Genomic DNA, 27,725 nt, shown 5'->3' on the forward strand with positions numbered 1-27,725 from the left:
TTGCACCAATGCCGTCGGCACTGTGAACAGTTCCCATACTCTGCTTTCCCGATAAACTCCGTGACGAAATGGACCAAAGGAGCGCAGGTTCCCCCAAACACCTCGAAAGACAACCGGCAGCAGTGCCGTGCATCAGCCCCCAAACGGGAAGCCCCCGGATCCAAAGCGGAACTTGAACTGCTGTCCCTGGCCCTGCTGGAAAACGAACGGCTGCCCGCCGCCGCCGTGGCCGAAAGAATTTCCATGGTGTTGGTGCTGCTGCTCGTTGGACATGGGATCATCACCCTGGTCGAACCGAGCACGCAGCTCCGGGTCGTACAGCACTTCGTACGCCTCATTAATCGACGCCATCTTCTTCTCCGCTTCCTCCTTAGTCAGGCCCTGCTGCGCTGCCTTGTCTGGATGATGCACCTTTGTCAGCTTGCGGTAGGCGGCTTTGATCTGCTTCTGGTCGGCATCGTGCGGCACGCCCAGAACCTTGTAGTAGTCCTTTGTCTTACTCCGCCTGAGCTTGACCTGGGCTTCGTTGATCAGAGGGTCGATCACGTTCGACTTGTCCGGATGAGCTTGCTTGGCCGTGTTGAGCGTTTCGATGGCTGCCTCGAAGTTCTCGGCATCCAGATGACTCTTGTGCCTGTACAGCAGACCGTACAGCGAGGCATCATCCAGGTCCAGTGCGCTCTCGCACCAGTTCTTTGCCTTCTTGTTGTTCATCTGCACACCCACACGCATCATTAGCAAAGGTCGAATCGGTGAGCTCAGCAGAGCAGTGCATACCTCGTAGTAGCATTGGCAGGCAAGTCCAACCAGCCGAGAAACAAGACCAGCCGGTGCAGAAGCAGGAAGGATGCCTGAGTCGCGAAGCTTCTGGGCCTGCTCCTTGACTTCCTGGATGAGCCCTTGGCTGTCGCCAGATGGCACCAGGTTTTTGACGCCGGTTGACGGCTGGTTCCTGCCCAAGGCTTTGTCGACCTTGACCAACGTCTTGTGGACTGCCTTTTCCTGATTGAGCAGCTTTCGGCAAGGCTTGGAATCAGGGTCTGAGTGCAGGCACTTGCGCGTCTGTGCCATTCCCTTTTCCAGGTCGCCGAGAGCATAGAAATTGACGGCAGAGATGACCAGGTGCGGCGACACGTCCCCCGGATTCAGGTTCAGCACATGCAGTAGATCGCCAGCGCCCTCCTCCACCTCGCCCCGGGCAAAGCGACACCGCGCACGCAGCTGCCGCAACGATAAAGCCCTGTTGGCGACTGGGATTGCCACGCCTGCCTGACTTATGCACTCTTCCCAATTGCCGGCCGCCTCGGCCAGCTCGGCAAGCCCAGCCGCTTTTTCTGCCTCGCCCAGGGCTCTTGAGAGCTCCTGCATGTCGGGGGTCGCCTTCACTTTGGCGAAATGCTCGCGCGCACCATCCCAGTCTGCCACCCGTTGCCTGATCTTTCCGAGCTGGATGTGTGCTGCCTCAAAGTCCGGCTTCAGAGACAGGACCTTGTTGAAGTCATCGGTGGCCTGGGCAGGTCGGCCAAGACTCAGGTATGTCGTGGCACGCTTGAAAAATGCCAGGTAACCGGTCGGATCACGCGCAATGGCGGCGTTGTAGTACACCAGCGCCTCGCCCGTCTCGCCGCGGGACAGATGGCCGTGTGCAGAGGCGAGCAGTGAAGACAGGGGCGTGTCGGTCGGAATGTCTTGTGTCGACAGGGCTGAGACGATGCCTGCCGCAAGGACCACGGCTGACAGTCTGAACAGCATGGTGTCGAGGTTGTCGCGCGTATGGCCGTTAATGGACGTCGGCAGACGTGTCGGATGGGTTTGAATGATGGCGGCTTTGCGCCGGCTTTTTGTCGAATGCGAGTGCAAAGATACACGGAGCAGCACCAGAGAATATCAGCCTTGACACGACCAGAACCAAGATCTACGGTAGATCGTGAGTTTCGTCAGGAAGCCTGCCCCAGTCGGTTTATGTGATATGACCCCGGTGCAAGGGAGTGGCATTGTGCGGCAAGCTGGCCTCTTTGCGAAACGAGATGCAACTATTAATACTTTCGCGGCCGCTTTGAGTAGCTTTATACGTTCTATAATAACACGTAATATCCCCCAATTTGTCCGGCACATGCAATTAGTGGGTATTTATCTAACCGGTATTATCAGTAGCCCCAATATACTCTATCACAAGGCCTCCGCTGTCCACCGCTGCTTGCAACAAGGCTCGTCAATTTGTTACCATGGCGCATGTGCGCGCATCTGAAACTATATTTTCACCCTCGGTAGCCCGACTTGCATCGTCGGCGGCGAAAGACTGGAACTACGTTGACAGCTGGTTGTCATCCAAGTTCGAAGGCCGCCCGAGCCTGGCGTTCGAGCGCAATCCTGAGACGCTAAAGGCACTGGTAGCTCTAGCTGCCCTGAACGAAACTGCCGATGAAGAACGAGATCTGGTAATCAGCATTGAGACTACCGCTCTCGAAGCGCTGGCTGGCCACAATGCAGCAGAGGCCCGTGGCGCTTCCACTCAGATCCTCACTGGCGTGACGGCTGCCGTCGAGCAAGAACTGCCGCGTGACGGCTTGGCTGCCCTCGATTCCATGGCTGCAATGGCTGTGGAGCTCGGGGTTGCCTATCCGGACCCGGAGGTCCTGGGGCATGAGACGGTGCAGCTTCAAGCGCGACTTTATCAACTTGAGCAAGCCACCAAGCGGACTGCTGCCGTACAGTCGCATGTTGAAGAAGAATCGGCACGGTCGGGTGACTTGTTGGGAGAACTCGACGACGGGGCATACCGCCCAGCTGCGGACCTGGCCAAGGCCAATCTGGAACTACAGCGCAAAGTCAAGACGGGAACTGTCAAACTTCTAGAGATGAAGGAGAAAGCAGCCAAGGTTGCTGACAAATCACCCGACATTACGCTCCAGCAAGTCCAGGACGAAGAATCTCTGTATCGGGTCCTTCTCTCTCGCAAAAGGGGCCTAGACTCGCGAATAGAGCCTTTCCAGAGCCTGCCTCCCGATAAAAACCTGGCTCGACAACAGCTGGAAGTACTCCGAAAGGAACTACAGGTAATGACCCAGAAGAGAGATGTTGTGTTTGAGGGCCTGGTTGACCGTGAAACACCGAGAAAACCAAGGTAGTTCAGTGCGCTGCTGCTGATGACTTTGGCCTTGTTGTCCGGCTGGCGATATACGAGCCACCTCACTAGGGCCAAGGTGTGGGTTTGAGACCTGCACATCATCTGCAACTGTATTGTGTACATTACTTAGCAAGATATGGGCAACCCAACCGCTCAGCCCGTTCCATCAATGCATACACGGTTTCCAGAACGCCTAATGCACTCGGGGAGAACACACGATAGGGGAAGGAAGAAAAAGTGTAGTGAAAACGAAGGATGCCGCGCAAAAAGAGCAGAAGATACAGGGGACTGGCAGAAATAAACATGGGCTGGAAGGATGCAGCTTTTCACGCTCCCTGGTGCCCCCGTTTTACCCTGCCCGATACAGCACCACCGAACCGGCCAAGTTGTTTCCCCAAACTTGACTTGGCTCTTTGCTGGGGTGCTGCCGTCGCAGAGGATTCTTTCGCGAGAGCAGGAGGCCCCATGGTTGCCATCCGTGTTGTGCCCGGATCCCTGGCACCCCTAGACTCTAAGACGCCATCGCTGGCGCGAAAATCAGTTCCGAGTCCAATAGCACCTATTCCGTCATTGATAGAATCTGCGACCCCGCCACCGGCTAATCTTTGGGACCTCCTTGCGCGTTCCTGGACGCTCTTAAACTTTTCTAAAAGCTCGCCCCAGCGGATAATACCGTCTTCTCTGCCCTTAAGCCTGTTGGGTCGGTCGAAATTGGAGCCGCCAGAGGCGGTGGGAGTTCTGAAGACATGTCAGCAACGTGCAGCGAACGTCACCCAGAAGAGCACTTACGGCCTCGGGGCAATATGCAGGTAGCCAATGGAGCTGACGCTGTTGAGCCGGTTTTTCAAAGCTGCGAAAGCCGACGACTGGGGAAGAAGCATGAGGAGGCCGTACAGGCATTTGTACAAATGCGGAAATCTATCGGGCTCCAACAGTTGAAGCCGCAAATCTGACACCAGAGACATCAGGCTCTAGCTTAAGAACACGCATCTGATCTGGTGCTCGGTAAGACAGGCTCCCGGGGAATACTCACATGTGAATACCGGTGACTCCAACAACTGTACCAATTTGTCGATCTGGATGAGAATGTTGACTGTCATCTCCAACTCGGCACTAGGCAGGTCCATTGTTAGCAGAGGTAGAAGCAGAAGACAGGCATCCAGGCAAAGGGCCGGCAGCCAGCACTGGTCTGATAGATTCCGGGAAGGAGGCTGGAAGGACAAACAAGATTTGGAGAAGGTGGTATGCCTGCTCATATGCCTGTGCCAGGAGACAGAGTGAAAAGGTAGCGACTGCATTGTAACACCAGGAGCGAAACAAAGCTACGAAGAAAGTCTGTCCGTCCTTGGTCTCAAGATTCCTCAGGCGCTTACGAAGGTCAGACAGCTCTGGTGCAGTAAGCAAATTGTTGTTGAGGTTCTGCACCATGATACTTGCAAACTCAACGTCCTCCTCCTTCTCTATGCAGTTTGCAAGGGTCCTGTAAATGCGTTCGGCGCTGAGGCTCACGCAGAGTTGGCGAATGATCAGATTGCCACGGGTCTCGAGCAGTTTCCGGTCAGTAGAGAATAGCTGGAGAAGATTGACCATGAAATTGGAGAAATAGTCGTCCTCGCTGTTGCGCGATATCTGCGACAACAGCTGCAGGTCTTTAGTGACCACGGCTTCTGCCGGGTCAGACAGAGTCTTGAGCAGCGCAGGAAAAGTGCCGTCGTTGAACGCGAGGACCTTCCTCGGGGCCTTGCGGTGAAGCATGATCAGCCACGTGAGAGCAGCGACGCGTGTCGCCTCGTAGTCGTTCAGAAACAGGAGCGTGAGGGAACTGACAGCAGCGGCATAGTCCAGGTCCGGCTGTCGCTGGGAGATGTTCACTGGCCGTGCTGTCGGGGGGGCCGGTGACGGCGAGGAGCGCGCGGCACTGGCAACGGAAGCTGCAGCTCGGCTGGGTATTGCCGATGCAGATGGGCTTGTGCCGTCAAGATCGCGGGAGCCAGGGTGATTTAGCTGGAGATCGCTCGCTTCGGCAGCCGCAGTAGATGAGCGCAGCGGCAGGCTTGACTGCTGCGATGCCATGGACGAGGTGTCGGTGTCGGCAGAGAGAGAGACAACGTAGTTCATCAGAGAGCTGTTGACCCGAGCAGCAGCCTGGCGGATGGACTCGATGCCACTTGCCATTGCGGGTAGCAGATGAGCGAGTATCTTGGGCGTGAACGGCAATACCTCCTCGGGACAGATATCCAAAAACTCGACGATCCAACGGAGGGATTCCAGGAGCCCATCCTCGCCTTGGGCGCCGCCCTGGGGTGAGTCTAGCGTGTCCGTCAATATGACCAAGATTGCGGCATAGTTGATCTGCACATCCTGTCCAGGTACCCAGTCATCCTCGCTGTCATCCTCGTCATCCGCACCGGATCCGTCATCGCTCGGGTCGCTGTTCACGTCGTCCTCGTTAGCAGCATCGGCCTGGGCATTGCGCACATTCACAACAGGACCAGCGGAGTCGCTGTCATCGATGACGCCTCGGGCGTCAGCTTCGGCTCGCAAACTGCTGCTCTCAAACGACTTGGCTCGTTTCCGCTTCACGCTGCCTCGCGTTCTCGACCGCTTGCTCTCGGCAATCCCCTTCTTGATCCGTGCAATGCGTCTAATCTCATTGAGAAATTTGTCCAGGCAGTTTTGTGTCGCGATGTGAACATCGCGATTGGTGTCACTGAGGAAGGTCAGCAGGCCTCTCAGAAACTCAGGCAGGTATGCCACCAGCTCCAGGTCGGGAATGGAATCCAGCAGGACTATCCAGCCGACGAGAAAAGTTCGCGTAAACGGGTTTAGGACGAAAATCCGATCCTTGAGGAGCGGCATGAACCGCTTGAGAGAAAAGGCTGTAGGGAGGGAACCGCTGTCATCCTCGGGTGGCAAGCCGCCTTCGATGTCGTCTGATGTCGGGGTTGCAAGGACAGAAATATAGGTAGCAGCGGACTCGGACACGATATCCTTTATGAGACGATCCAGTAGCTCGGCCCCGTTCTTGACCGATAGCTCAGAATCTGCACCGAGCTATTGCATCCCACGCGAAGTCAGCAGCCGTTGGTAGCGGGAGAGGCCGCAGGAGGCTGGGAAAGGCACCTTGCAAAGCGCATCGAATATGTGGTTGAAGTATATCAGTATCTCTCCCTTGGCCACCTTGGCGATGTTGTACATTGCCTCACATGCGTAGTAACGCACGCGAGCATCCTGGTCGACGAAACAAGCCAAGACAGGGGGCACAATCATCTCAAGATATCGAGGCACTTCCTAGACACATGTGAGCTACATATCAGATACTGACACTGGAAACGGGACGCACAGGGCCAAGGGCTATGGCGGCTGCAGCAAGACCGATGAGGCCGCCGTTCCGAGAATGTTGGTGTACGGCATAGGCGTACTCGTTGCAGAGCTGGTCGAGGATTGCCTCGACTATGTTCGTGTCTTTGACTGCGACAAGCTCCCGGATTGTCCGCTCGAGCCTAGGATATGGCGAGGGGGGGTTAACAAAGATGAGCAGGCGGCAGAAGTGGCAGGCAGGAAGACGCACTCTAATGCTCCGCCTTTCCGCTTCTCGTACAGCTTTTCGTTGAGCGCTCGTTGAATGGCAGGATCCATGGCTGGTCAAGCAAGGATCGTCTCGCAGTGGACTTGTTGGCCAGTCGATATGTTGCACCCTCCGACAAAGCTGAGACGGAGAGAGAGGTCGGAAAGCAAAGCCGGCCTGTGTGCTAAGCACGCGTAACTGAACAGTGAGTGCGCCGGTATTGGACAGGTCAGCGTTGTTCGGTGGTGGGGGCTGATCACAGCCGTGTGTCCTGGCTACTCAGAATGTCGACCCAGAGCCCGTACGAGGTACTGAGTGCTGTTTGAGCAATCTGGGAATAAGGAAACGAGGCTCAGCTCCAGAAGGCGAGATGATTGGTGCTACCTCATTTCAGCGGGGCTAATGGTCGCTATCTCGGCCACGCTATCTACCCAATGGTCAGCTGATTGGCTGGGCATTGTGGCTTCTACTCCGTGCACCACTAGTCTGCCGCGCAGGTTCTGCGCGAGCACCAGTGTAAGACCCGTACGGTAATCCTTGTGGGATATACGCCCGGACCAGTTGCACGTATCGTAGTAAGCTCTAAGGCCTTCAGAAGATCTAGTGATGATATTTCGTAGGGTGGTTGACTGAATATACTAGGTTTAAGTGCGTTGGGCGCCCTAAGAAGGGCGCAGTATTATCTAGTGATTTCGGGCGTCATGTGACCCCAAAATCACCCCAAAATCCACAGCACCAGGCATCGCTTATAATACAGGTAAGATACATGCAGTATGCAAGCCCGTCGCAGCACCTTACATAATGCCGTGCGTGTGATCAACTTATGTGAGTACCCCGTACGTATCCTATGTCCATGCGGTATCCTACTCATCTTAGCAAGGACCAACATTTTCGGCCATTCGCTGCCTGCAGCACGTTGACCTTTACGGCGTAAGAATATCATCCTTTTGATCGCCTGCTGTGGGAAATCCGACATCGGCTTTTCCGCCCCTTCTCTTGTTTCCCATGTATGTACAGGCATTGTACATCCAATACACGGCAGCTACTCCGTACAGCCTGCAAACTTTCGCTCGTCTGTATCGTAAGTACGTCGTAGCTCTATTGAAACTAGCGGTTGTCTCATGTCTAGTATTCGGATCTCCACTCTAAGCATCCTCTCACTTTGCAGCAACTATTTTCTACTGCTATTTTCTTGGTTGTTCCCCTCGCTCCCGTCCTTATTCGCCCTTTGTCCAGCCTGGTCTGACAGTGTCTCCTTATTTGCACGGGCGGCAATTTGTGCTCGCCTTGCAAAGTCATCCTTGTAGCCGATTTTGGTCAGTATGTCTTTTGGTATATTAAGTAGTACGCTATGGCCCATTGTGCTTTTTCGACATACCTTATCGCCTCTGGCCTTTCGGATCCTTGCGGCTGCAGCTTCATCCATCTTTCCTCTTCCCATGGTATGCAATAGATATTGATGGTGCTTGCAAACCGGAGTAGCGTTAGACGCATATAGATCCAGTCTGCAATCTTGCTGACGGATATGGGGAGCAAGACTATCCGATGAGACAGACTCTTTTAAGTAGACGAGAATAGTACAGCTGCCCTAATACCAGCTAACGGGCGCGTTTCGATGATAGCAAGTAGAGGGCAAGAGATGGGTGTGGTGTTCGTGTCGGGATACGTTGGCCTTATATGCACCCATCGCTTTAACTCGCCTACCTATGAATACGCAGTTGGTCGAGGAGGCGTGAGGTCTTCCACATGCACTCGTATATCCATGGGTGGTGTGGACCATGCAAAACATGACGAGCTTCGAGCCACGAAGGGCGAGCTCTCTACCAGGGTTGGGCGATACATCCCTGTCATTTGCTTGTGTCTGTCGGCAGCAAGGTTTTTTTTAAAAACGTCCATGCCATTGCGAGCACATTTAGCTCGTCAAAGTGCATTGTTTTGGCGTGGGGTTGCTCGTAAGAATAAAGTCGACACACGAGTAGCACTTGCAGGCATACTGCGGCCGGACACCGAGAGTGCTCGTGTTTGTGTGAGTACCAGTACTTCTCGTACTGGGTCATTCACCCCCCTTCCTCGAAAAGAGAAAAGAGGGGATGCATCGGACAACATGGGCATACATAGTAGGGGCGAGAGCACAGATATACTAGGGTAGAGAGGCAGGGGGCAAAGAAATTGCCGGTACCGACTGGCAGGGGGGCTGGTCATCCAACCTGGCGGTATCTGCAAATTTGAGCCAGGACCCGAGAGAAGGGAGCCGAGCTCGCACAGGCTGCGGCACCTACTACGGCGTATGTAGACACATGGAATCGAGTAGCAATGGTCAAGCAACACGACACACAACCTACACGTTTTGACGGATAGTCCCTACCATGTACGAACGAAGAGACTCGAGTGCGTAAGGCAACCCCGCCTTACTGGATACACAGAACAGCTACAGCCTTTCGCGATGACGAGAATATATCTTACCACCTGCAAAGAATGGCTTACTGATGGTGAGGAGTATGAGACGGACGTGGACTAACAGCGACATGTTCCAGTTCGTACAATTACTGCTACGGGTCGCATGGCGTTTTGCGCCACTAGAAGGTGAGAAGAGAAAGATATGCAAGATACTTGTACAGTACCTCCCGCAAATGAAGGGGCATGAAGGGAACGGATTGGCCCTATCAGTTCCAGCCGATAATTCTGTCGCCAATTGACCACATAAGTCATCCCTATGCTTCCTATATAGTATCTTACAAGAAATAAAGCCTCGCTGCTTACCTGCCGTGCACCAAATTCTATGCAGGGACGGAACAGAGGAAGCGCGAAAGGAAACGATGGGAGCATGATTGGGTTTTCTACTAAGCGTGGTAATCAAATTCACCCCCTCTCTCGGGACAATACCCAGAAGTCTTCTAAGTCGTACACGAGAACAAAAAACACACTTTTAATGCAGCAAGCAGCATGCAGCTTGCTGAAGCGACCCATCCTGCCGAATCTGAGTAGCTTGGGGAAACGTTCGGCTTAGGATGTGACCGGTCCATACGAACCTGAAACCAGAAGCAGCGGTTAGAGGGCATGCCATAGCGTCTAGGCCTACAATTTCAGATCGATTATCGACCTTACGTATCGGGGCGATTGACTGCGTGACCATGGAACACCTATCCTGAGCAGCATGGCAGACACCCGCTCTGGCCCCCATGCCGGTCGCATCCTCATATATATATATATGAAAGATAGCCACTCGGCACGATCGCCCATCGTTTTGTTCTAGGCCAGGGTGAGCGCTGAGGCAACTGCCCAAATAGCCACTTACACTTGCCCACTGTCTGTCGCACGCCTACACGCACGCACGATGCTGACCGGAGTAGGGGGTCTACCGATCATGTTTCACGATCCGCAAAGCAGGGACCGAATAGGAGGTGGACCGAATAGGAGGTAATACGAGTAGCTTAAGCCCCGCGTGGTGTGATGCTTACTCTGTATTTGCGAGGAGCACAGCACTTGGACAAGAGAAGGGTGGGGACTAAGATGACATCGACGAAAAGGGATCGTGTCGCCGATGAACCGTAGGGAGGAAATTGGGGAAAGTGCTTGAATGCAGAAGAAGTTGCACTCACGCGCTTTGAGCCGGGTTGAAATGGATGCCCAGGAAGTGACACAAACATATAAAGAAATGAGGACGAACAGCAAGACAGAACATTCTCGCACAACTCAGTGACATCGTTTATACTACCTACCACCTTTTGCTAGTGTCTAGAAAACAAAACACCGCCTGTCAGTTGTCCATCGCCCACCTGCGCATTTCGTCACGGTCGATGGTGCCATGCCAGCCACCAGAAGCCCGCAAGGTTGGACAGACCATCTAGGCTCTGCCCTCCGCCACGGCCTGTTGGCATTGGGCTAGTATGGCTGCTTGTCTAGAGACATCCGCCAACCGCCCGATTACATGTTTGTTTCCGTCCACGAATCCATATAGAGCATAGGGAATCCCGACTTTAGCACAGAACTCCATGACAAGTTTCTGTGCCCGGCGTAGGTTGTGTCGCGGCATTCGTGGGTACAGGTGGTGAATGGCCTGGAATTGCAAACCACCGTGAAAGAAGTCGAGCCATGGCGGACAGTCGACATCCATCGTCGTCCGCAACATTCGTTGTGGAAACGACTCGTCGGGGCCGAGCTCAGCCGTGCTCATGGCGAAGTGCGACAACGTGATCTGCAAGTGCACCGGCATGGTGACGACGTGGCTGATCATCACGAAGACAAACCGGTCCCAATTCGAGTCGATACTTCGGTAGACCACGCCATAGCCGAACCAGGCCCAAAAACATACCTGGCCCACGGCCTCGAGCCACCGGTGCCACCCTGCCCGACCCCGGCGCGGGCCCAGACCAAGAATGATATACGTCCACGAAAGCCGGTAGAGATTGAAGCGGCCGAAACAAAGGATCACGTAGTAAGACCACGACTGGAAGGAGAGGAAAAACCTAGCGGCTGCATCATACACCATGATCTTCTCATAGTATGTAGATCGCAGAGACTGAAGGAAGCGATGGGAGATGGCAAAAAAAGGCATGTGCTCGATATCTGGGTCGTGTTCGGGCGAGTTGGTGACAATGTGGTGCACATTGTGGTTGTCTTTCCACCAGCAAAGAGACAGCCCACCGAGGAAATCAGCAACGAAAATTCCAAGGCATGTGTCTACCTGAAAGTTGTGTGTGATGGCTATGTGTCCGGCGTCGTGTGCGGTGAACACTAGCTGGTGCCAGAAACACCCCAAGAAGGCAGCGCTCAGAGAATACCACTTCAGCCGCAGAAAGACAAGCATCAACACAAACAGAAGCGTGTACCGGGATACTTCCCACGCGTACGCGGTGTAGTTGCACGTGTAGAGGCCCTCGGCCTCGATTCTCTCGCTCAGCTCGCGATATTCGCACACGATGAGCTGCTGTGTCTCGCCGTCTAGAGCCGGGTACTTGTCGAGGTCGAGGCTAATTTCTTCTCGAGTCTTTGCATCTAAAAATGCGGTGGCAACAGCCTGTGGCGCACCAGATCTGGCCGGACGTCTTTGTTTGCTTTTTTCGTCGTCCGCTTCCGCTTCATTGGCAGAAGACATCGAGGTGTACGATGAAACCGACCGCAATCCTGTGCGGTTGGCACGAGCACGCCGGCGCGGCTTGGCAGAAGCATTGGTGTAGACATCTGTTTCGGCTTCCCCAGAGTCGTTTTCATCGAATATAGGTGAGGGAGACGCTGAACGCGGGATGGACCCGCCACTGGAGGCCTTCACGCACAATTTTACTTTCGCTGCAACCTGCTTGTCGCAAGGGTCGCATTCAGTGAAGACGCCGCCCTGGATAGGAGGCAAAAAGTTCTTCCAATGGCCCTCAATCTTTCCGATTCTGTACCTGTCCATTGTCCGGATGGCCTCATCAGAATGATACCTGCGAAATGGGATAGGCCATGGTCAGTTGTTGGCTCGAGCTCTCGTTATCTGCAACAGTATGTTCTGCCTGGAGATGAGGGAGTACGAACCCGTGGACCTCATCCGTTGCATCTTTTCCCAACACGTGCAAGATGGCCTTCTCGCCACCAGGATGGAAGGGAATCCAAGCATCAAGCTTGAGGACATATTGGTCCACAACGACAATTGCTTGTCCAGTCGCAATCATAGTCTCAACCTCAGGCCTTGACATCAAGGGATACGTCCGTTCGCGGCGGCCAGCGTCCCCGTCTCGGTTCGGACAAGCCATGGTCACGGTTAGGGGGGAATAAGCAAAACCGAAAGTAGAAGTGGCGGCAAATTGGCCGTGTTGTGTATAGGACGCCAAATGACGGCCTGTGAGGCAATGTTCCTACATATACTAGGCAGAAGCCAAAAGCTCCATGCTGGCAAGCTCCTTCCTATTCAGTGAAGTTCCGTTAGGCGGGTAATATGTCGGGGTATGTATGGAGGAGACGAGACGGATGAATCGGGAAAAACACGCTCATATTATCTTTTTATCTTACGAGATGCACCAATCGGTTGACCCACATGCCGGGCGCCAACGACATAAGATACGTCGTAATTGAACCTAGTCTACAGGGAAGTCGTGAGAGCTGTATAGCGATGCCCGAATGCCCCATGGGTTGGCTGCGCCAATGCCTAGGTAAGTATACGCATCTAAACAGGGGTCAGTTTTTGATCGCTCCCCTCATCCCCCCCAAGAGATAAGTGCATCTACTTAGTAAATGCAACAAAACAAGTTGAAGATGGTCGCTCACCGCACTTGTAGTATATTTGTTCACCGCACTTCGGAAGGATATCCAATGCCGCAATGCGCTGAAGCACGCGACCCACGTCGATGCGGTCACGAAAATCGCCGGTATATATGCAGATCAGTCGTGGCCGATGTGCCTCTGCCTCGATGTCTACGGCCGGGTTCCAGGGCGCTACCTTGGCCGCAATGCCGAGTTCGTTTTGGATAGTACTGCGCACCACCACTTTCCAAATCCTGTTGACGGCGCCAGGACTGACAAACAATAACCACTGCAAGAAGAGACAGTATCTGTCAGCCAAACGATAACACCATCAAGCAGTGTCTCTCACCTTTCCACATGTCACGCTCAAGTGACCCGCTAGGCCCAAGATATCACTGACGGCCGACCGCCGGGCACGATTGATTTCGGCCTCTTCAGCGGTTCGAGGAAGACCCATCTTTCCTGTGGCATCTATGAAACCCCGGAGCAAATCGAGTCTCTCTCTACCGCCCCGCTCAAAGAGCCCAGTCTGCGTGTCTTCGGTCTCTGGGCCCTCGTCCTCGCACCCGGCGATTATCTGATTTCCTGCAAGCTCCTTCTTCCGTCTTTTGATATGTGGGTTGCAAACGTAGATCCACGGCGTGTGTATATCTGCCACTGTCGTGGCCGGCGGAAGCCTGCAGACAAAATCCCCAGCACTCTCGCCAAACTGCCATGCGTATGATACGCCTGCGAATGGGTTATAGACTTGCATCCTGGCCTGCCCAATCGTCGCATGGTGCTGTGCTGTAGAGGCCATTACATTGCGGCTCCCTGCTGCTTCCGCATCCGCAGCGCGAACCCGCTTCTGAAGCCGGGAGACAGTCTCGACATCTCCTTTAAGTTATCGGTCAGACACAACTATACAAGACGCATCGTGCTCGCAGCCTACCGTAAAAGTCCGAGTCAGGATCGCTGCTATCCTCCATATGCTATGAATACAGACCGCGTCACTCCTCTTGGATATCAGGGCAGGCGGGTATCTCATACGTGTCGCTTTTGCCGTCGCAAAGCGTGTTAGAGCAATCGTCTACTCTGGGCGGCGAGTTTCCGAATCGCGTTGCCGCACTTCGGTTGCTCAGCCCCTCTCTGCTGGCTTACGCCAAAAACCCCACCGCGTTTGCTACACGCGAATTTCGACGCTCGCAAATCTTGCGTCCCTTTTTCCTACCATGTCTGATACGGTATCCTCAATTGAGACCTTGACCCTCGATCTTCCGCCCAGCTGCATTGAGTTTTGCCCTGCCCACCCAGACTATTTCTTGGTGGGTACATACGATCTCGAGCAGGACGAGAAAAGAGCTTCTGGAGATTCGTCCCGGCCACAGAATAGAAATGGAAGCGTGTTGATCTTTCAGCTTCAGGACAAGAAATTGTGAGCTCGCATGATATGAATCAGCGGAAACGGTGGAAATACCCACTGACCGTCCGATATAACAGACTATGTCTTCAGACGGAGCCACAGCCCTCTGCTGTCTTGGACCTGCATTTCCAACATAAAAAGGACAGGCAGGACGTTTTTGCCGTTGCCTCGAGCACAGCCACATTGACCATATACCGTCTATCGCCGTCTCGGTATGCCGGAGGCCTCCTGGAGAGCCTGGGTACTGTTAGTATCCCCGGAGTTGGGGAAGACGTTCTCTTCCTGGCATGTGCTTGGCATCCGGACATCCCAGACTTGATCGCCATATCAACATCATCTGGGGCGGTCTATATCCTGAACCTGCTGCAAACGGGTGACTCGGGCGGAGTAGATGTGCAGCCCGTGATATTGCATCATCTGGAAGCATGGACGGTGGCCTTTCAACCGGCTGTGTGCCACCAAACGTTAAACGGCACTGTTGTCTCAACTCTCTATTCTGGCGGGGACGATTCCAAGTTGCGTTACACGTCGTGTACTGTACACAGCCCGTCGGCACCAAAGGACGGTCTACCGCCAAAGACCTCTCTGGACGCTTGCATACTAAGCGGCCACGGAGCTGGTGTTACTGCCATCTTGCCCCTGCCCATCGATATGTCCGACGGAGGTAAAGTAGTATTAACGGGGAGCTACGATGATCATATACGAGTCTACTCGATTCAGAGCCCTCTCGATACAGGCGGCGCCCACCAGACAAGCTGCCTGGCCTCCAAACATCTCGGCGGTGGCGTCTGGAGGTTGAAGCTGGTGCGCCAGCAACCTCCGGATGAGGACAACTGTTGGCAGCTAAGGGTGTTGGCCTCCTGCATGCATGCTGGGGTGCGAATCTTGGATATAAATGGCGACACTAGCGGAAACTGCCAGATATATGTTGTAACTCGCTTTGAAGAGCACAAGAGTATGAACTACGGTAGCGATGTACAACCTGGCCTGTCATCACTTTGTGTCTCCACAAGCTTTTATGACAGGTTGTTGTGTCTCTGGGAGATGATCGGGACGGAGTGAGTCAGGGAACTTCACCTGAGATACGAGTAGTTATGACAGCTCAGCTTGACTGACCTAGGACTGTCACTGCGTTGTCGTTCACCAATGAGCACAACTGCTGTAGCTTGATTTGGTGGGTTTTGATAACAGAATTTGAATTTCGGTCGCGATCAAACAGCCAGAGTCTCTGCGCGAGATCGATGATTTGCGTATGGATAGTACCTTGAATGTTTCCGAGTAGTGACTAAGACGTAGAGCCAATTCGCGGAAAACGGAACAGTTACGGTCCCCCTTCTAGGCCGCCACACGCTGAAGCGTACGAGCCTGTATCAGCCTCAAAGCGGCTACGTTTTCAATCTGACTAGGATCGTGCAATTTCGGACAGCTGGCAACGCTCAAATGTGACTGTCTTGGTTGGCACTTCCGACGTGCAATTAGCTCGACGTGATGAAGGTCAAAATTACAAAGACTCGATCACATCCCCGAATCGCCTTGGCTGCCGCTAGGTTTTTCCTTCATCACTGAGAGCCAGGTCGGCAGCAGCATCAGGGTCAACCGACTTCAAGAGGAGCACTAGGCGGTAGGCACTACTGCCGTTTAGGTAGTATCTGTGAAGCTTTTTCGAACGGAGAAAACCAAGCCTTTCGTACAACCGGATAGCAGGTATGTTGGTCTCTTCCGTCTCCAGCACAACCTCATCGGCGTCACGTTCTGCCATGGCGCAAATGGTCCTTTTGACAAGAGCTGTAGCTACTCCATATCCACGATAAGGGGTCGATACCGCAAGCATGGCTATATACCCCCGTCGAGTGGGTGGGCTATTTGACGTATGCGTTTCTAGTTTGCATATAATAACACCAACCAGAGACGAGTCTGTCGGATGAAGAGCCTGTGGTCGGAACGATAAGTATGAATATCGGTACAACACAGAAATTCTGGCTATATATCAAACAGTACCATGAAGCAGAGATGACTCCACTGATAGAGGAAATAACGGTACACATATATACTGTATGGCTCGCTCAGGTCCTTTGAGATTAGAGCCCGAATCGCTGGAAGATATTGCTTTTCAAGGCCGTGTTCGTATCGGATGTAGTGCAGGTCTGGAGCAGACTCAAGGGTGCTGGCAGCCAGCGCCTCTGTCACTGGTGATCCCATTGCTCGCGTGGCACTTTGGGTGTTATGGCCAGGTGGCGCTGAGAAGAGATGGAGGGGGACGGCGGGACGGCGGGAAACAACACGGCCGGTCTCAAGTGCCGTGGTACCGAATTTGATGATATAATGGGCCACCAATGTGGCATTTGCTTGTATTTTAGACTTCGCTCTATGCTAAGCCCTCTATCCCCAATCCAGATATTCCGTGCGAGCATCCGGTACTGCTTTCTTTTCTATGTTGCTGCAGAACTAGCATCTCATGCAAAATCATGGGAAGGCGCTAAGCTGGTGCTAGTGGAGCTAAAATCTGCTTCTGATTTGCCGGTCGGCGGATCAGCTCTGCCACTAACGTCATTGCTTAATATACTTTACAACTGGTGTAATATTTTGTCGAGGCCGGAAGGGCCGTTGAAAACAACGAACGCCACGACGCGCTGCCTGTACCTCGACAGTATATAAAGGCCACCGGATGTCGGCCTCTAATAATAACGCCTGTGCAATCTCATGCTTTGATTCTGGTAATAAGAAGAGTCTGGACTGGCCACTTGCCCGGCGTGCTCGCAAAGCGACGAGAGAATCTTGCGTCATAAAACGTCGACCTTCTACTCAAAGTGTCTACACGAATAATACACTGTTCTGGCATTGCTGAGTTACCTTCTCAAACATCCCAACGTTCCGAGAAACAGCCGCGAGCTTGGAATTAACCCTGCATACCTGATAGCATGGCTGCTTCTCTTCGGCGACGAGGAGCGGGGGCCAAGAACGGCGCAGAGGTGGCAAGTGCCACAGAACCCGACGAACCCAGCCGTCTTGATAATGGCCCCGAAGCCGGTAGAAAAAGGGATCACACTGTCGAAACTGCACAGCGAATCGCCCATTCAAATAACCGGGGCAAGAAGCGTCGCAACACGTTCGTTTTTCTGCTTGGCAGCTTGTTTGGACTTGTAGCCGCCGGATTCTTTGCCAAGAGCAGCGATCTCATAGACTTTCCCGAGATCGGGGATCTCAGCATGGACAGCTTTTTGGATGTCCTGCCGGCTGGATTGGTGAAAGACATGCGAGACCTCGTGGTGAGTAGCACGATATATATTCCTTCACTATAGACTTCCTGCGTGCAAAGTTTACCTTCTCCGTTGGTAGCCGCGCCGCTCTTCGCAGTGTCTAATGTGATCGCGGCACAGAATGGGGAACGCGACTTCCTGGACAGTTATGATGCGTTTTCTGTCGGACTCAAGGCAAAGGCCGAAGGCCTTAGTGTCAACCACTCGATCATCATGATTCCGGGTGTCATCTCCACGGGTCTCGAGTCATGGGGTACTGCCAATGTTTCGCGACAATATTTCAGGAAGAGACTCTGGGGAAGCTGGAGTATGATGCGCGCGCTTGTACTGGATAAGGATAACTGGAAAAAGCACATCATGCTCGATGAGAAGACCGGGCTTGATCCGCCCGGCATCAAGCTGCGCGCCGCTCAAGGTTTTGATGCAACGGACTTTTTTATTACGGGATACTGGATCTGGAACAAGATATTTGAGAACCTGGCATCGCTAGGCTATGACCCGACCAACTCGTTCACAGCAGCCTACGACTGGCGCCTGTCGTATGCTAATCTCGAGACGCGTGATCAGTATTTCAGTCGTCTCAAGACGTACATTGAAATGGCCGTACACTCCTCTGACAGGAAAGTTGTACTAGTATCGCACAGCATGGGCAGCCAGGTTTTGTTCTACTTCTTCCATTGGGTTGCCTCGTCCCGCGGCGGCCATGGCGGTCCCGATTGGGTAGAGAAGCATGTCGATTCGTGGATAAACGTGAGCGGCTGCATGCTCGGGGCAGTCAAGGGCCTGCCCGCGGTCTTATCGGGCGAGATGCGGGATACGGCGCAGTTGAATTCGTTTGCGGTTTATGGCCTGGAGAAGTTTCTTAGCAAGGAAGAGCGGGCCGAGATATTCCGTACTATGCCAGGGATCTCATCAATGCTCCCCATCGGCGGCGACGCCGTATGGGGCACGGTAGAGGACGGTGCACCCGATGATCAACCGGGACAGGAACAGAGCTTCGCCACACTGCTAAATTTTCGAGCGGCCGACAATTGGACTGTGCCACACCACAATCTGACCGTCGACGGCGCTTTGAAGCACCTTTTCAATACTTCCGAAGATTGGTACCGGGAGCAGGTGAAGTCGAGTTACTCACACGGTATCGCCCATACGTCTGCGGAGGTGGAAGCAAATGAGGATGATCCGAGTAAATGGATCAACCCGCTAGAGACCCGACTGCCACTTGCTCCGAATTTGAAGGTATACTGTTTCTATGGTGTCGGGAAGTCGACGGAGCGAGCATATTACTACCGGTCTCCCGAGCTCACTACCATGGCTAAGCTCAACATCACCATTGATACGACAGTGATGCAGAGTGAGGCGATTGACCATGGTGTCATCCTAGGCGAGGGGGACGGGACGGTCAATTTGCTGAGCACTGGGTACATGTGCAATCGGGGCTGGAACATTCGCAGGTACAATCCAGCCGGCGCAAAAATTGTCGTCGTTGAGATGCCACATGAGCCAGAGAGGTTCAATCCCCGAGGAGGTCCGAACACGGCAGATCACGTTGATATTCTAGGAAGGCAAACACTCAACGAATTGATCCTTAGGGTGGCAGCGGGTCATGGCGACACGATCCAAGACAGTGTGGTTAGCAATATCAACCAGTACGCTGATAAAGTCGGGGTGTATGAGGAGTAGTTGACGGGGCGGTTGTCAGTGAGCCATACATATATATAGACGGCATTATCCTTTTTCATCTCAACAGATTGTGAAGTGCTTGCATTGGTTTGATCGATTGCAGAAGGCGGTTGGCTCGGACAAAGACATGCCATCGAACGCTTCAGGTTTTGCCGTACATCCGGTATTTTAGGGGTTAGCTGTATGCTTCACCAGTTCGAATCAATTTGGAATTCCTGATGGACATATCGTAGACAGCATGCACCCTAGGGTCAAATGAAGGGTAGCGGTCGTGCTATCGAATTCGGATGTATACACGAAGGGGAAGCAAGACGTGAGATACAGGAGCTAGACGCCCCGGTTCTGTAGTCATGAGATATATGAGGTAACCCCCCGAGATGAACGTCCCGAGACAAAAAAAAAAAAAAAAGACCGCATTACCAACACACAACAAGGTGACGATACACAAAACGTTGGCAACCCATCAAGACTAAAAGCCCAAAACGGTTTCTGCATCATCGTCATCACTGAGCGTCTCCACCTCATCAATAGCCCCTTGGCGCCCAACTGCCTTGCCCCCGGCCGGATCATAGGCAGACACGGTAGTTATGGCCTTGCCCTGCACATGTTTGACAGAACTCTTCCAATTATCCCAGTCGTCTTCGTCCCGAATCAAAAAGCCGATGAGCATGCTCGGATCCATTTCGCGGATATGTAATCGTCGGAGACGGCGAGTGTGGCACGAGCCTACCTCCTCTTGCGTGTACTCCGAAGGGTGCTCATGGAACGGAAGACCCGGCCTCGTGTGGTGTGGGTCCAAATAGAACAGAAAGGAACCTTGATCATCAAGGTGCCTCTGAGAGCCAACAAAATAATGCGAAGAAGAAGGACGTCCCCTTGATCAAGCGAGAATAAAAAGTCAGTACAAACAGACAGGGCCGCTAACTGAAAGAACACGTACCCAGCAATTCCCACAGATTGCTGCATCTGCAGCGTAGATGTGAGCGCTTCCCAGTATACCGTATTAACTTTGTCTATCCCAAGCCTAGTGCATACGAGTATCAACGTCGGGTGAAAGTCATCATCAGGCCCAGCAGGCCTGGCAACTTCCATGAAGGTGTCCTCATATACATCGGGCAAATCCCCAGTGGCATATACACGGAGAGGCCCCCCTTGTGCGTTGGTCAAAGCCCTGCCAGCCATGCGTAAGCTCTCCGTAAATTCCAGGAACTGGCGGTGCTAGGCCTACTTACTGTATACAACGAGCTGTTGCGGATGGCCCAAACCACTCGCCAGGATGCTTACCACATGCAACCGCACCGTGACCGACAAATCGGTGGATCGAATATGGCGCTCGGGGATCATCGGCAAAAAGAGAGATGATCTCCTTTTCCGCAATGCCACCGTCCGACAATCGCCAACCTATACCGACAGGTTAGAAAAACAATACCAAGTATAATCGCAGACGGAACCTTACCCCTGCCCAGCTCATACATAGCCATGGCGTTTGCAAGTAGACTCTGCCCTGATCGAATCATGCATCCCCATCCGCTATCCGAAGAAAAGTCGCTCTGATCGCCTAAAGCCTTCAGCTTCATAGTAAACGACAAAGTTGCTGGAGCCTTTGGGTCTACCGAGCGGGCGATCGGCTCGAAACCAGAGCGATAAGTCATCCAAAACCGCGACTCGAAATCATCGAGGAAGGCACTTGGCCAACCGCCGTCGTCACTCGTTTCATATTCGTCTAGCGCGAGCGTGGAGCTGAAGCTACTTGACGTCGAGTCGGGGGGGGTGTCTGGCACCAGTAATGAAAGTGGAGGAACAGTGGGATCAATATCTGAGGGCGGCGTGGTAGGCGACACATCCTTTCGAGAAACTGCACTCTTTCTCTTGCTAGGTTCAAGTGCGTAGGAATGGCCAAGACACCAAACTGGCTGGTTGTCCTTGGCATTGTTGGTAGGCTCAGGGTCCCAAAGCATCTTGACAATACGACGACCATAGCGGCCCAGGTCAGCCGCACCGGCAACCGCTATTTCCATGGCTGTACCAGTCGGAGCCATGGTATAACCCGATATTGGGCTGGTTCTAGTTGTTGTCGGGTGAGGCAGCTCGGTTCAGGTGAACCCGAGTGCATGTGCAAGTTTGATTACGGGAGTGACCATGCAATCTGCGAATATCGGCAAGATTTATGTATAGGATAGGAAATACCAAAAATGTGGTGATAGACGTTTATCCCCGGTGGTGCATCACAACGACAAATTGTGGTCTGGATGGTAAGTTATTGTACCTTTTTGGTGATGGTGCAAGATGAAGAGAGGATATGACGTGGGATTACTCCGCACTTGTTCTTGCTGCCTTCTGCTTACGACGTACGGAGTACGGAGTAGACGACAACAGCTATGTGCCCCACATTACTAAGAACTCCGCACAAATTAAAGCATTAGTCATCGGAAGAGAAAGTACGGAGTACGACGTTCTAATTCTTACTCGCATACTTTACTCCGTAGCTCGAAACACAACTGACAACCATCTCGCGAAAACACACGCTTCGTGGGCACAAAATGAGTCCACCACAACCAAAACAGTCGAGCACTGCCTAGTATTTAGATGCAACCATGTCGAAGAACAAAAAAGGTGCCTTCGGTAAGAAGGCATTCAGGCCGCGAGGTGGCTTCGCGAACAGCCCCTCTAGCCGACAGCTTTGCAAACCAGAAACACCAGCGAACTACCAACCCAAAAACAATTCTGGTAAGCCTATGTGTCCATACACTATGTAAGTCCTTATCATGCTAACGGAGAGCTGTAAAGGGAACATGATGCAGGAGCTGGCAAGAAATACAAGGAACCAAACGGCACACTGGGACCAGGGCACTCGTCTTCGGGATCAGCCTGTCCGCTTTATCAGTGGCGGATTTATTGAACCATCAACAGAGCTGAAATGTGACGCAACTTTTACACTGCATGCGACTGAACATGCATCATATCATTCAGAGAACGTTGATGGTAATGTTGCGAAATCGTGCACTCCGAAGCTGCCAATGCCACACGCCCTCTCATATGTTGACATCGATGTCAATTCTTCTTCCGACGTAAAAAAGGACAAGTCTGTTACCGACTCCGACTCGAATAGGGAAATAATCTTGTTTAAAGGACGAGGCAACCGCCACAAAGCCAGACGCGGGTCTAAGTGGCGTGGACGCAATCGACCAGCCACTTCGCCCAAACCTTCAAACGCCTCGGCTCGGGAGCCTATAGAAAGTGACGACGACGAGGGTACCAATGCAGCGATGGATGATTACATATCCAATATACTCCTAGATGAAATGCAACAGACGCAACAAGATCAAGTCGAAATCCCAGAAAACTTTGACAACGGTATTCCGGGTACACATATTTCAGAACCCAAACCCGGCCGAGTTTCGCCCGTCGGCACAGATGTCAATTCTGACGAAACTGACAACGAAGACTCTGACGGCCAAACATGGGGTTTATCGGCAACTATGGATGATTCGCAATTAGCCAGGCTACTGGCAAAACAAGAAGAGCTAGGTTTAGGGAGCGGCAAACTTCTATTGCTTGACGGGGATTCGATCGCAGGAGGTGACCAAGGAATGATAGGCCGACGTGACCGCAAAGCATCGGCAAAGAAAAGATCGACCCCTATGGATACCTTGAAGAAAAACTTCGCGACTGTGGGCGGCTCATACCCTAGCGCTGAAGCTGTTGCTGATGCCTTTGAACGGCTCAATATGAGCGGCTGGGGGGGGGCTCGCGATGGCCTCGAGTTAAACCTCTCAGATTCCGAGCTTGAGGTACAGTTGAGAATGTCATGGCAGAAGGACCGACAGCGGAAAAAGGAGAAGAAGCGTGCTCGTGAGGAACTGCGATCAAAAGGCCTTCTCAGAAAGGACGCAAATTCGAACGATCCCCGTGTCAAGTATCCCGATGGAATGCATATGGATGACATCAAGACTGAATTTTTTAACTTTCTGAATGGCACAGAAACCAGGCAAGCTCCCTCTCCCTATTCTGATTAAAATCGGAACAAAATGCACGAAAACGCCATAGAAAACATCGGTTTAGCCCGAAGACTAACTACAAGTGCCTCGTATAGTATATCGTTTACCCCTATGGCTTCTCATTCTCGCAAAATAATTCATGAGTTAGCACATCGCTTTAATATCACGTCCAAATCTACTGGATCTGGCGACCAACGTCGTCCGACACTTTCCCGGAAAAAGTCTACCGCCACATACGACGAAGACGTCTTCCAAAGTATATTCGGGCGCATCCAAGGTCGGTACATGCCGCGATTGGACGACAAAAAGAGCTTCACTGGAGCCGCACGCCGCGGACATGCCGCCGCTGCAGTTGTCCGACATGGAGAGATCGTCGGTGGTTCTGCACCAGAAATAGGTCAAACCAACAAAGGAAGAACAATGCTCGAGAAGATGGGCTGGAGCAGAGGGATGGCCCTGGGAGCAATGGACAATAAGGGGATGACTCAGCCAATCGAGCATGTTGTGATTCGGTCCAAAGCAGGACTTGGATAAATTAGAGTCGAATGGCAATTGGGGCCGTTGCATGGTGTTTGCGAAAACGTGAACAGTATAAGACGACCGATGTATACTCATGCACGAGTTCATTCCGAAATCCTAATGTAGGTAATATACAGCCGCGAACCCCATAAACCCGTGTAGAAACAGCGTCCCTAAAACTGACAGGAAAAAAGCAAACCCTTCCGTAACGCATTAAGGGACCCCGGGATACAAACCCGGCCGATCTCATGACACCAAATGCCAAGTAAGCCCATATCCTTGGGCAAAGAAAAACAGCAAATAACAAGGCAGGTCGCTTATTTCGTCGATGTGGAGTACTTGGTGACGGCCTTCGTGCCTTCCGATACTGCGTGCTTGGCAAGCTCGCCGGGTAGAATCAGACGGACAGATGTCTGGATCTCCCGCGACGAAATCGTCGACTTCTTGTTGTAAGCAGCAAGCTTGGAGGCCTCGGTCGCAACGCGCTCGAAAATATCTGTAATCAATCAGCACTGTCGAATTAAATAGGTGGTCTCAAATTTAGCTTACCATTGACGAAAGAGTTCAAAATTGACATTGCCCGGTTGGAGATACCAGTGTCAGGGTGGACTTGCTTCAGAACTGTGGAATTTGTCAGGCATGCGCCCATTAATCTGGTTTTGCAGTTTACATACCTCTGTAGATGTACGAAGAGTAAGTCTCCTTGCGCGCCTTGGTGCGCTTCTTCTTGTCACCAGAAGCGGCAGTCTTCTTGCCAGCATCCTTCTTCTCCGGCGCCTTGGAGGCGGTGGCAGGGGCCTTGGAGGCGGGCTTCTTGTCTGCGGCTTTCGGAGGCATTTTGAGAGTTGAGCTTGGGGTATTTTATTTGAAGAAAGGTGTTGCTAGAGTTGTTCAAGAGTGTTCGCTGTCACAGAGTCGGTGATGGGAAAAATATTTGGTGGGAAAAGACAAGTCTCGAATTTTGGGGGGCGCCAGCCTTTTTGTATCTGGACGCGACAGCCGTGACTATTGTTGCTGATTGCTTTCTGAGGCATACGTGCTGATTTGGCGTTGGTAGGCGTTAGTAGAATGGTCTGTGCGTCGAATGGGACTTAGGTGGGGCCTTCGATTTCTACCAGCTATTAAATTTAATAGCACAAAAAATGCGGTAAATTCTAAGCCTATAACGCCGCCTAATTGGTCTGTAATGTTATTAGAGCTCTACTCCGTAACCAGGAATATGGATCTGTGGCGGGTATGTACGGAGTACTTGTGCAGATGACTCCATTTTACGCGTGCAGCTTTAGTCTCCAATGCATCATTTCATTATGCAACAGCTTCGCTGTGTATATGCTATTTTTACAGTCGTTACGTGCATTTATCAAGCGACGTTGGGCCAATAACAATAGCTAACTCTATCGCTCAATGTGTCTACACAATGTCGACTTTATACTACTTTATTAGCCTAGAAGGCTATATGCATCAATGTTATAGTCAAGATATTCTTATAGCAGCTTCCTATGGTCTAGAGATAGCCAATGATGGCGTTAGACCATACATATCTAGGCAATAACCGCACGATGTGATTTGTTGTTTACCATCCAACAGAGTTTCGCTCCAATTTATCCGGGGTCTGAAACCTTACTTAATAATAATAAATTATATATTTCCTCCAGTTTTTCGTGTTTGCTTTTCCCTTAGTCGCATTTCCGTTTATGGACTAGCGTTCAAAATATAGGAGGCTGATCCGTGTTCACGCGTTGCTGTACACGAAAACTACTTAAAAAGCATACTTCCCCCACTAGCAACTTTTGCTCCAACAACCGCATTCAATTTCCATCTTGATCAACTTCTTCTGCCATCAGAAATCGCTCGATAACATCAATTCCACCAACCACCCACACTTACAAAATGACTGGAGGCGGCAAATCCGGCGGCAAGGCCAGTGGCTCGAAGAACTCGCAGACGTGAGTACTTATTTTACGAGACGCGACTAGTTAGTTCTTTTTGTCGCTTTTCTAATTTCGCGACAGGCGTTCCTCCAAGGCCGGCTTGGCTTTCCCCGTTGGCCGTGTTCATCGTCTCCTCCGGAAGGGAAACTATGCTCAGCGTGTCGGTGCCGGTGCCCCTGTGTATCTGGCTGCCGTCCTTGAGTACCTCGCTGCCGAAATTCTTGAGCTTGCAGGCAATGCTGCTCGTGACAACAAGAAGACGCGTATCATTCCTAGGCATCTTCAGCTGGCTATCCGGAACGACGAGGAACTGAACAAGCTTCTGGGACATGTCACCATTGCACAAGGCGGTGTTCTGCCCAACATCCACCAGAGTCAGTCACTTACTTCTGATGTTTTAGCCTTCATCGCCACTAACCTTTGTCTTAGACCTCCTGCCCAAGAAGACGCCTGGAAAAGGTGGCAAGAATGCCAGTCAGGAGCTGTAATTTGTGGTATACTTGGTTTGCTTATCCTGTTCGGGATTGTTTGGGTGTCATAACACGGGGTCATGGAATCATACGGTTTGGTAGTCTTTTTACGTCTGGGTTGTACATTAAAGTCCCTTTTTAAGGCAACTGGTCATGAATGAGGAGATAATTTGTTTAATGCCTCGTATGCTGCTTTGCTATCTTTGAACATGCTAGTTCTGCGTGTGCAGGTTAATTCGCATGTTGAGGGAAGTTCTTGGTGTTGAAGCAAGTCTGTTTTTGCTGTCCTTCTATTCGGCTCGGATAGGTAATCATGTGCGTGTCGCTCTGTGCTGTGTGTAGTTGCACAAGAGCTAAGCGTTCTGATATTTCATATAAAATCCAATTAAATTTGTTGCATAGCTACTAGAACTTCAACGGTCGCGGCGCTGTCTCTGTTAGCACAATCCACTTCATTACGGTACGGAAGAATTTCACGTCGCTGCATTTGACTACTCACCATCAAGAATAGGTGCGGGAAGGTTTCTTTCGTATTTAGATCCTGTAGAATGTTTAGCAGGGGTTTTTAGCCTGGACTGTTTCTCGACTTTGTTTTGGGGGGCTACTACGAACCTCCCGGAGCCGTAGGATATGCGAAAGGATCTGGGTGCTTCCATTTTTCAAGCAGTTTTTCTGTCTCCTTTATCAGGGCCTGAATTGAGTATATCTTGTCAGCGGCATCATATCACTGCGTCCATATAGTCGAACTCTTTACTCTTTGTTGTCTCGGGTTGGTGATGCTTTTATTGGCTTCAAATAGTGACCGAATATAAAGGGCCTGGCCCCGCCACAAGTGCCTATGCACTGCCCAGTCGAGCGTGAGCTTGAGCGATCGACGGTAGAGCGACCTGTACGTAGAAGTCAGCTTGGAAACCGCGGCCATGGGACGATAGAACTTACAGAGCCGCTTGTCGTGTAGACATTGTACTGATTGAGTGTGCTATACACCCACTGGTTGATGATGAGTTGTACAATGCAGTATGACTAGGCCGCTTCGATGTTTTTCTGTGGCGAGAGCGTGATGTCGGTTTACGTCGCGTGAAAGATTGGAGTGTACGAATATGTACTCGGTGTGTTGTTCGGCTGAAATTTGTCGTCAAATGGTTCGTGCCTTATTAATGCCTAGCGCCGGGTCCGATTACCAGAGATTACTCAAAATACCTGCCCCCTTATTGGTGGCTAGTATTTTGCTCTGTCGCTGGTGGCGTCGTATCTTATCTTATCCTATGCTCCCCACTTTTAGCGTTTGTTCTCCGTACGAGAGTACTTCGTATTAGGATACCTTGCTGTGGTAATGCTATAAATTCATCCACTGCCTGTCTGTCTGTGTTATCCGCCAGTAAGTGTTTCCTATCTCCTGTCTACGAGTATTATGCATACGTTGTCTGGTACGCGTTTCTTAAAAGTCTACACTGTTATGCTTGCCTGATTGCAAAAAGAATATTGCTCGTATTATATATCTCTGCAAACAATATACTAAATAATGTTGTTTGCAATATTTCCACCCAACGA

The 27,725-nt window shown here is 51.9% G+C and overlaps 11 protein-coding genes across 11 annotated transcripts; 5 read left to right on the forward strand and 6 right to left on the reverse strand.

Annotated features, from left to right (window-relative positions):
• Positions 1-132: 132 nt before the first annotated feature.
• CMQ_1971 (and tpr domain containing protein) lies at positions 133-1,752 on the reverse strand (the record flags this gene model as incomplete). Its single annotated transcript, XM_014314897.1, has 1 exon — positions 133-1,752. One exon carries the CDS (start codon positions 1,750-1,752, stop codon positions 133-135), a length of 1,620 nt encoding a protein of 539 aa, XP_014170372.1.
• A 473-nt stretch (positions 1,753-2,225) lies between these two features.
• CMQ_1956 (uncharacterized protein) lies at positions 2,226-3,128 on the forward strand (the record flags this gene model as incomplete). The annotated part of the gene is made up of 1 exon (XM_014314882.1): positions 2,226-3,128. The coding sequence occupies one exon, from the start codon at positions 2,226-2,228 to the stop codon at positions 3,126-3,128; it is 903 nt and encodes a 300-aa protein (XP_014170357.1).
• Positions 3,129-3,453: 325 nt separating this feature from the next.
• Positions 3,454-6,766, reverse strand: CMQ_1858 (vacuole-associated enzyme activator complex component; the record flags this gene model as incomplete). Its single annotated transcript, XM_014314784.1, has 8 exons — positions 3,454-3,865; positions 3,917-4,076; positions 4,161-4,240; positions 4,353-4,387; positions 4,454-6,181; positions 6,251-6,418; positions 6,471-6,630; positions 6,699-6,766. 8 exons carry the CDS (start codon positions 6,764-6,766, stop codon positions 3,454-3,456), a joined length of 2,811 nt encoding a protein of 936 aa, XP_014170259.1.
• A 3,773-nt stretch (positions 6,767-10,539) lies between these two features.
• On the reverse strand, positions 10,540-13,882 carry CMQ_1978 (delta-9 acyl-CoA desaturase; the record flags this gene model as incomplete). The annotated part of the gene is made up of 5 exons (XM_014314904.1): positions 10,540-12,118; positions 12,210-12,408; positions 12,939-13,203; positions 13,264-13,790; positions 13,846-13,882. 5 exons carry the CDS (start codon positions 13,880-13,882, stop codon positions 10,540-10,542), a joined length of 2,607 nt encoding a protein of 868 aa, XP_014170379.1.
• A 243-nt stretch (positions 13,883-14,125) lies between these two features.
• CMQ_1844 (uncharacterized protein) lies at positions 14,126-15,378 on the forward strand (the record flags this gene model as incomplete). Its single annotated transcript, XM_014314770.1, has 2 exons — positions 14,126-14,328; positions 14,394-15,378. The coding sequence occupies 2 exons, from the start codon at positions 14,126-14,128 to the stop codon at positions 15,376-15,378; spliced, it is 1,188 nt and encodes a 395-aa protein (XP_014170245.1).
• A 481-nt stretch (positions 15,379-15,859) lies between these two features.
• CMQ_1963 (L-a virus gag protein n-acetyltransferase) lies at positions 15,860-16,075 on the reverse strand (the record flags this gene model as incomplete). The annotated part of the gene is made up of 1 exon (XM_014314889.1): positions 15,860-16,075. The coding sequence occupies one exon, from the start codon at positions 16,073-16,075 to the stop codon at positions 15,860-15,862; it is 216 nt and encodes a 71-aa protein (XP_014170364.1).
• Positions 16,076-17,234: 1,159 nt separating this feature from the next.
• Positions 17,235-19,256, forward strand: CMQ_1838 (phospholipid:diacylglycerol acyltransferase; the record flags this gene model as incomplete). The annotated part of the gene is made up of 2 exons (XM_014314764.1): positions 17,235-17,582; positions 17,694-19,256. 2 exons carry the CDS (start codon positions 17,235-17,237, stop codon positions 19,254-19,256), a joined length of 1,911 nt encoding a protein of 636 aa, XP_014170239.1.
• A 469-nt stretch (positions 19,257-19,725) lies between these two features.
• Positions 19,726-21,295, reverse strand: CMQ_1926 (cysteine protease atg4; the record flags this gene model as incomplete). Its single annotated transcript, XM_014314852.1, has 3 exons — positions 19,726-20,072; positions 20,541-20,657; positions 20,713-21,295. 3 exons carry the CDS (start codon positions 21,293-21,295, stop codon positions 19,726-19,728), a joined length of 1,047 nt encoding a protein of 348 aa, XP_014170327.1.
• A 978-nt stretch (positions 21,296-22,273) lies between these two features.
• Positions 22,274-23,272, forward strand: CMQ_2033 (r3h and g-patch domain protein; the record flags this gene model as incomplete). The annotated part of the gene is made up of 1 exon (XM_014314959.1): positions 22,274-23,272. One exon carries the CDS (start codon positions 22,274-22,276, stop codon positions 23,270-23,272), a length of 999 nt encoding a protein of 332 aa, XP_014170434.1.
• Positions 23,273-24,090: 818 nt separating this feature from the next.
• CMQ_2010 (histone h2b) lies at positions 24,091-24,610 on the reverse strand (the record flags this gene model as incomplete). Its single annotated transcript, XM_014314936.1, has 3 exons — positions 24,091-24,269; positions 24,323-24,394; positions 24,448-24,610. The coding sequence occupies 3 exons, from the start codon at positions 24,608-24,610 to the stop codon at positions 24,091-24,093; spliced, it is 414 nt and encodes a 137-aa protein (XP_014170411.1).
• Positions 24,611-25,663: 1,053 nt separating this feature from the next.
• On the forward strand, positions 25,664-26,192 carry CMQ_1915 (histone h2a; the record flags this gene model as incomplete). Its single annotated transcript, XM_014314841.1, has 3 exons — positions 25,664-25,719; positions 25,786-26,078; positions 26,134-26,192. 3 exons carry the CDS (start codon positions 25,664-25,666, stop codon positions 26,190-26,192), a joined length of 408 nt encoding a protein of 135 aa, XP_014170316.1.
• Between the last annotated feature and the right edge of the window lie 1,533 nt (positions 26,193-27,725).

Source organism: Grosmannia clavigera, assembly GCF_000143105.1.
Source record: "Grosmannia clavigera kw1407 unplaced genomic scaffold GCSC_168, whole genome shotgun sequence".
Lineage (NCBI taxonomy): Eukaryota > Fungi > Ascomycota > Sordariomycetes > Ophiostomatales > Ophiostomataceae > Leptographium > Leptographium clavigerum.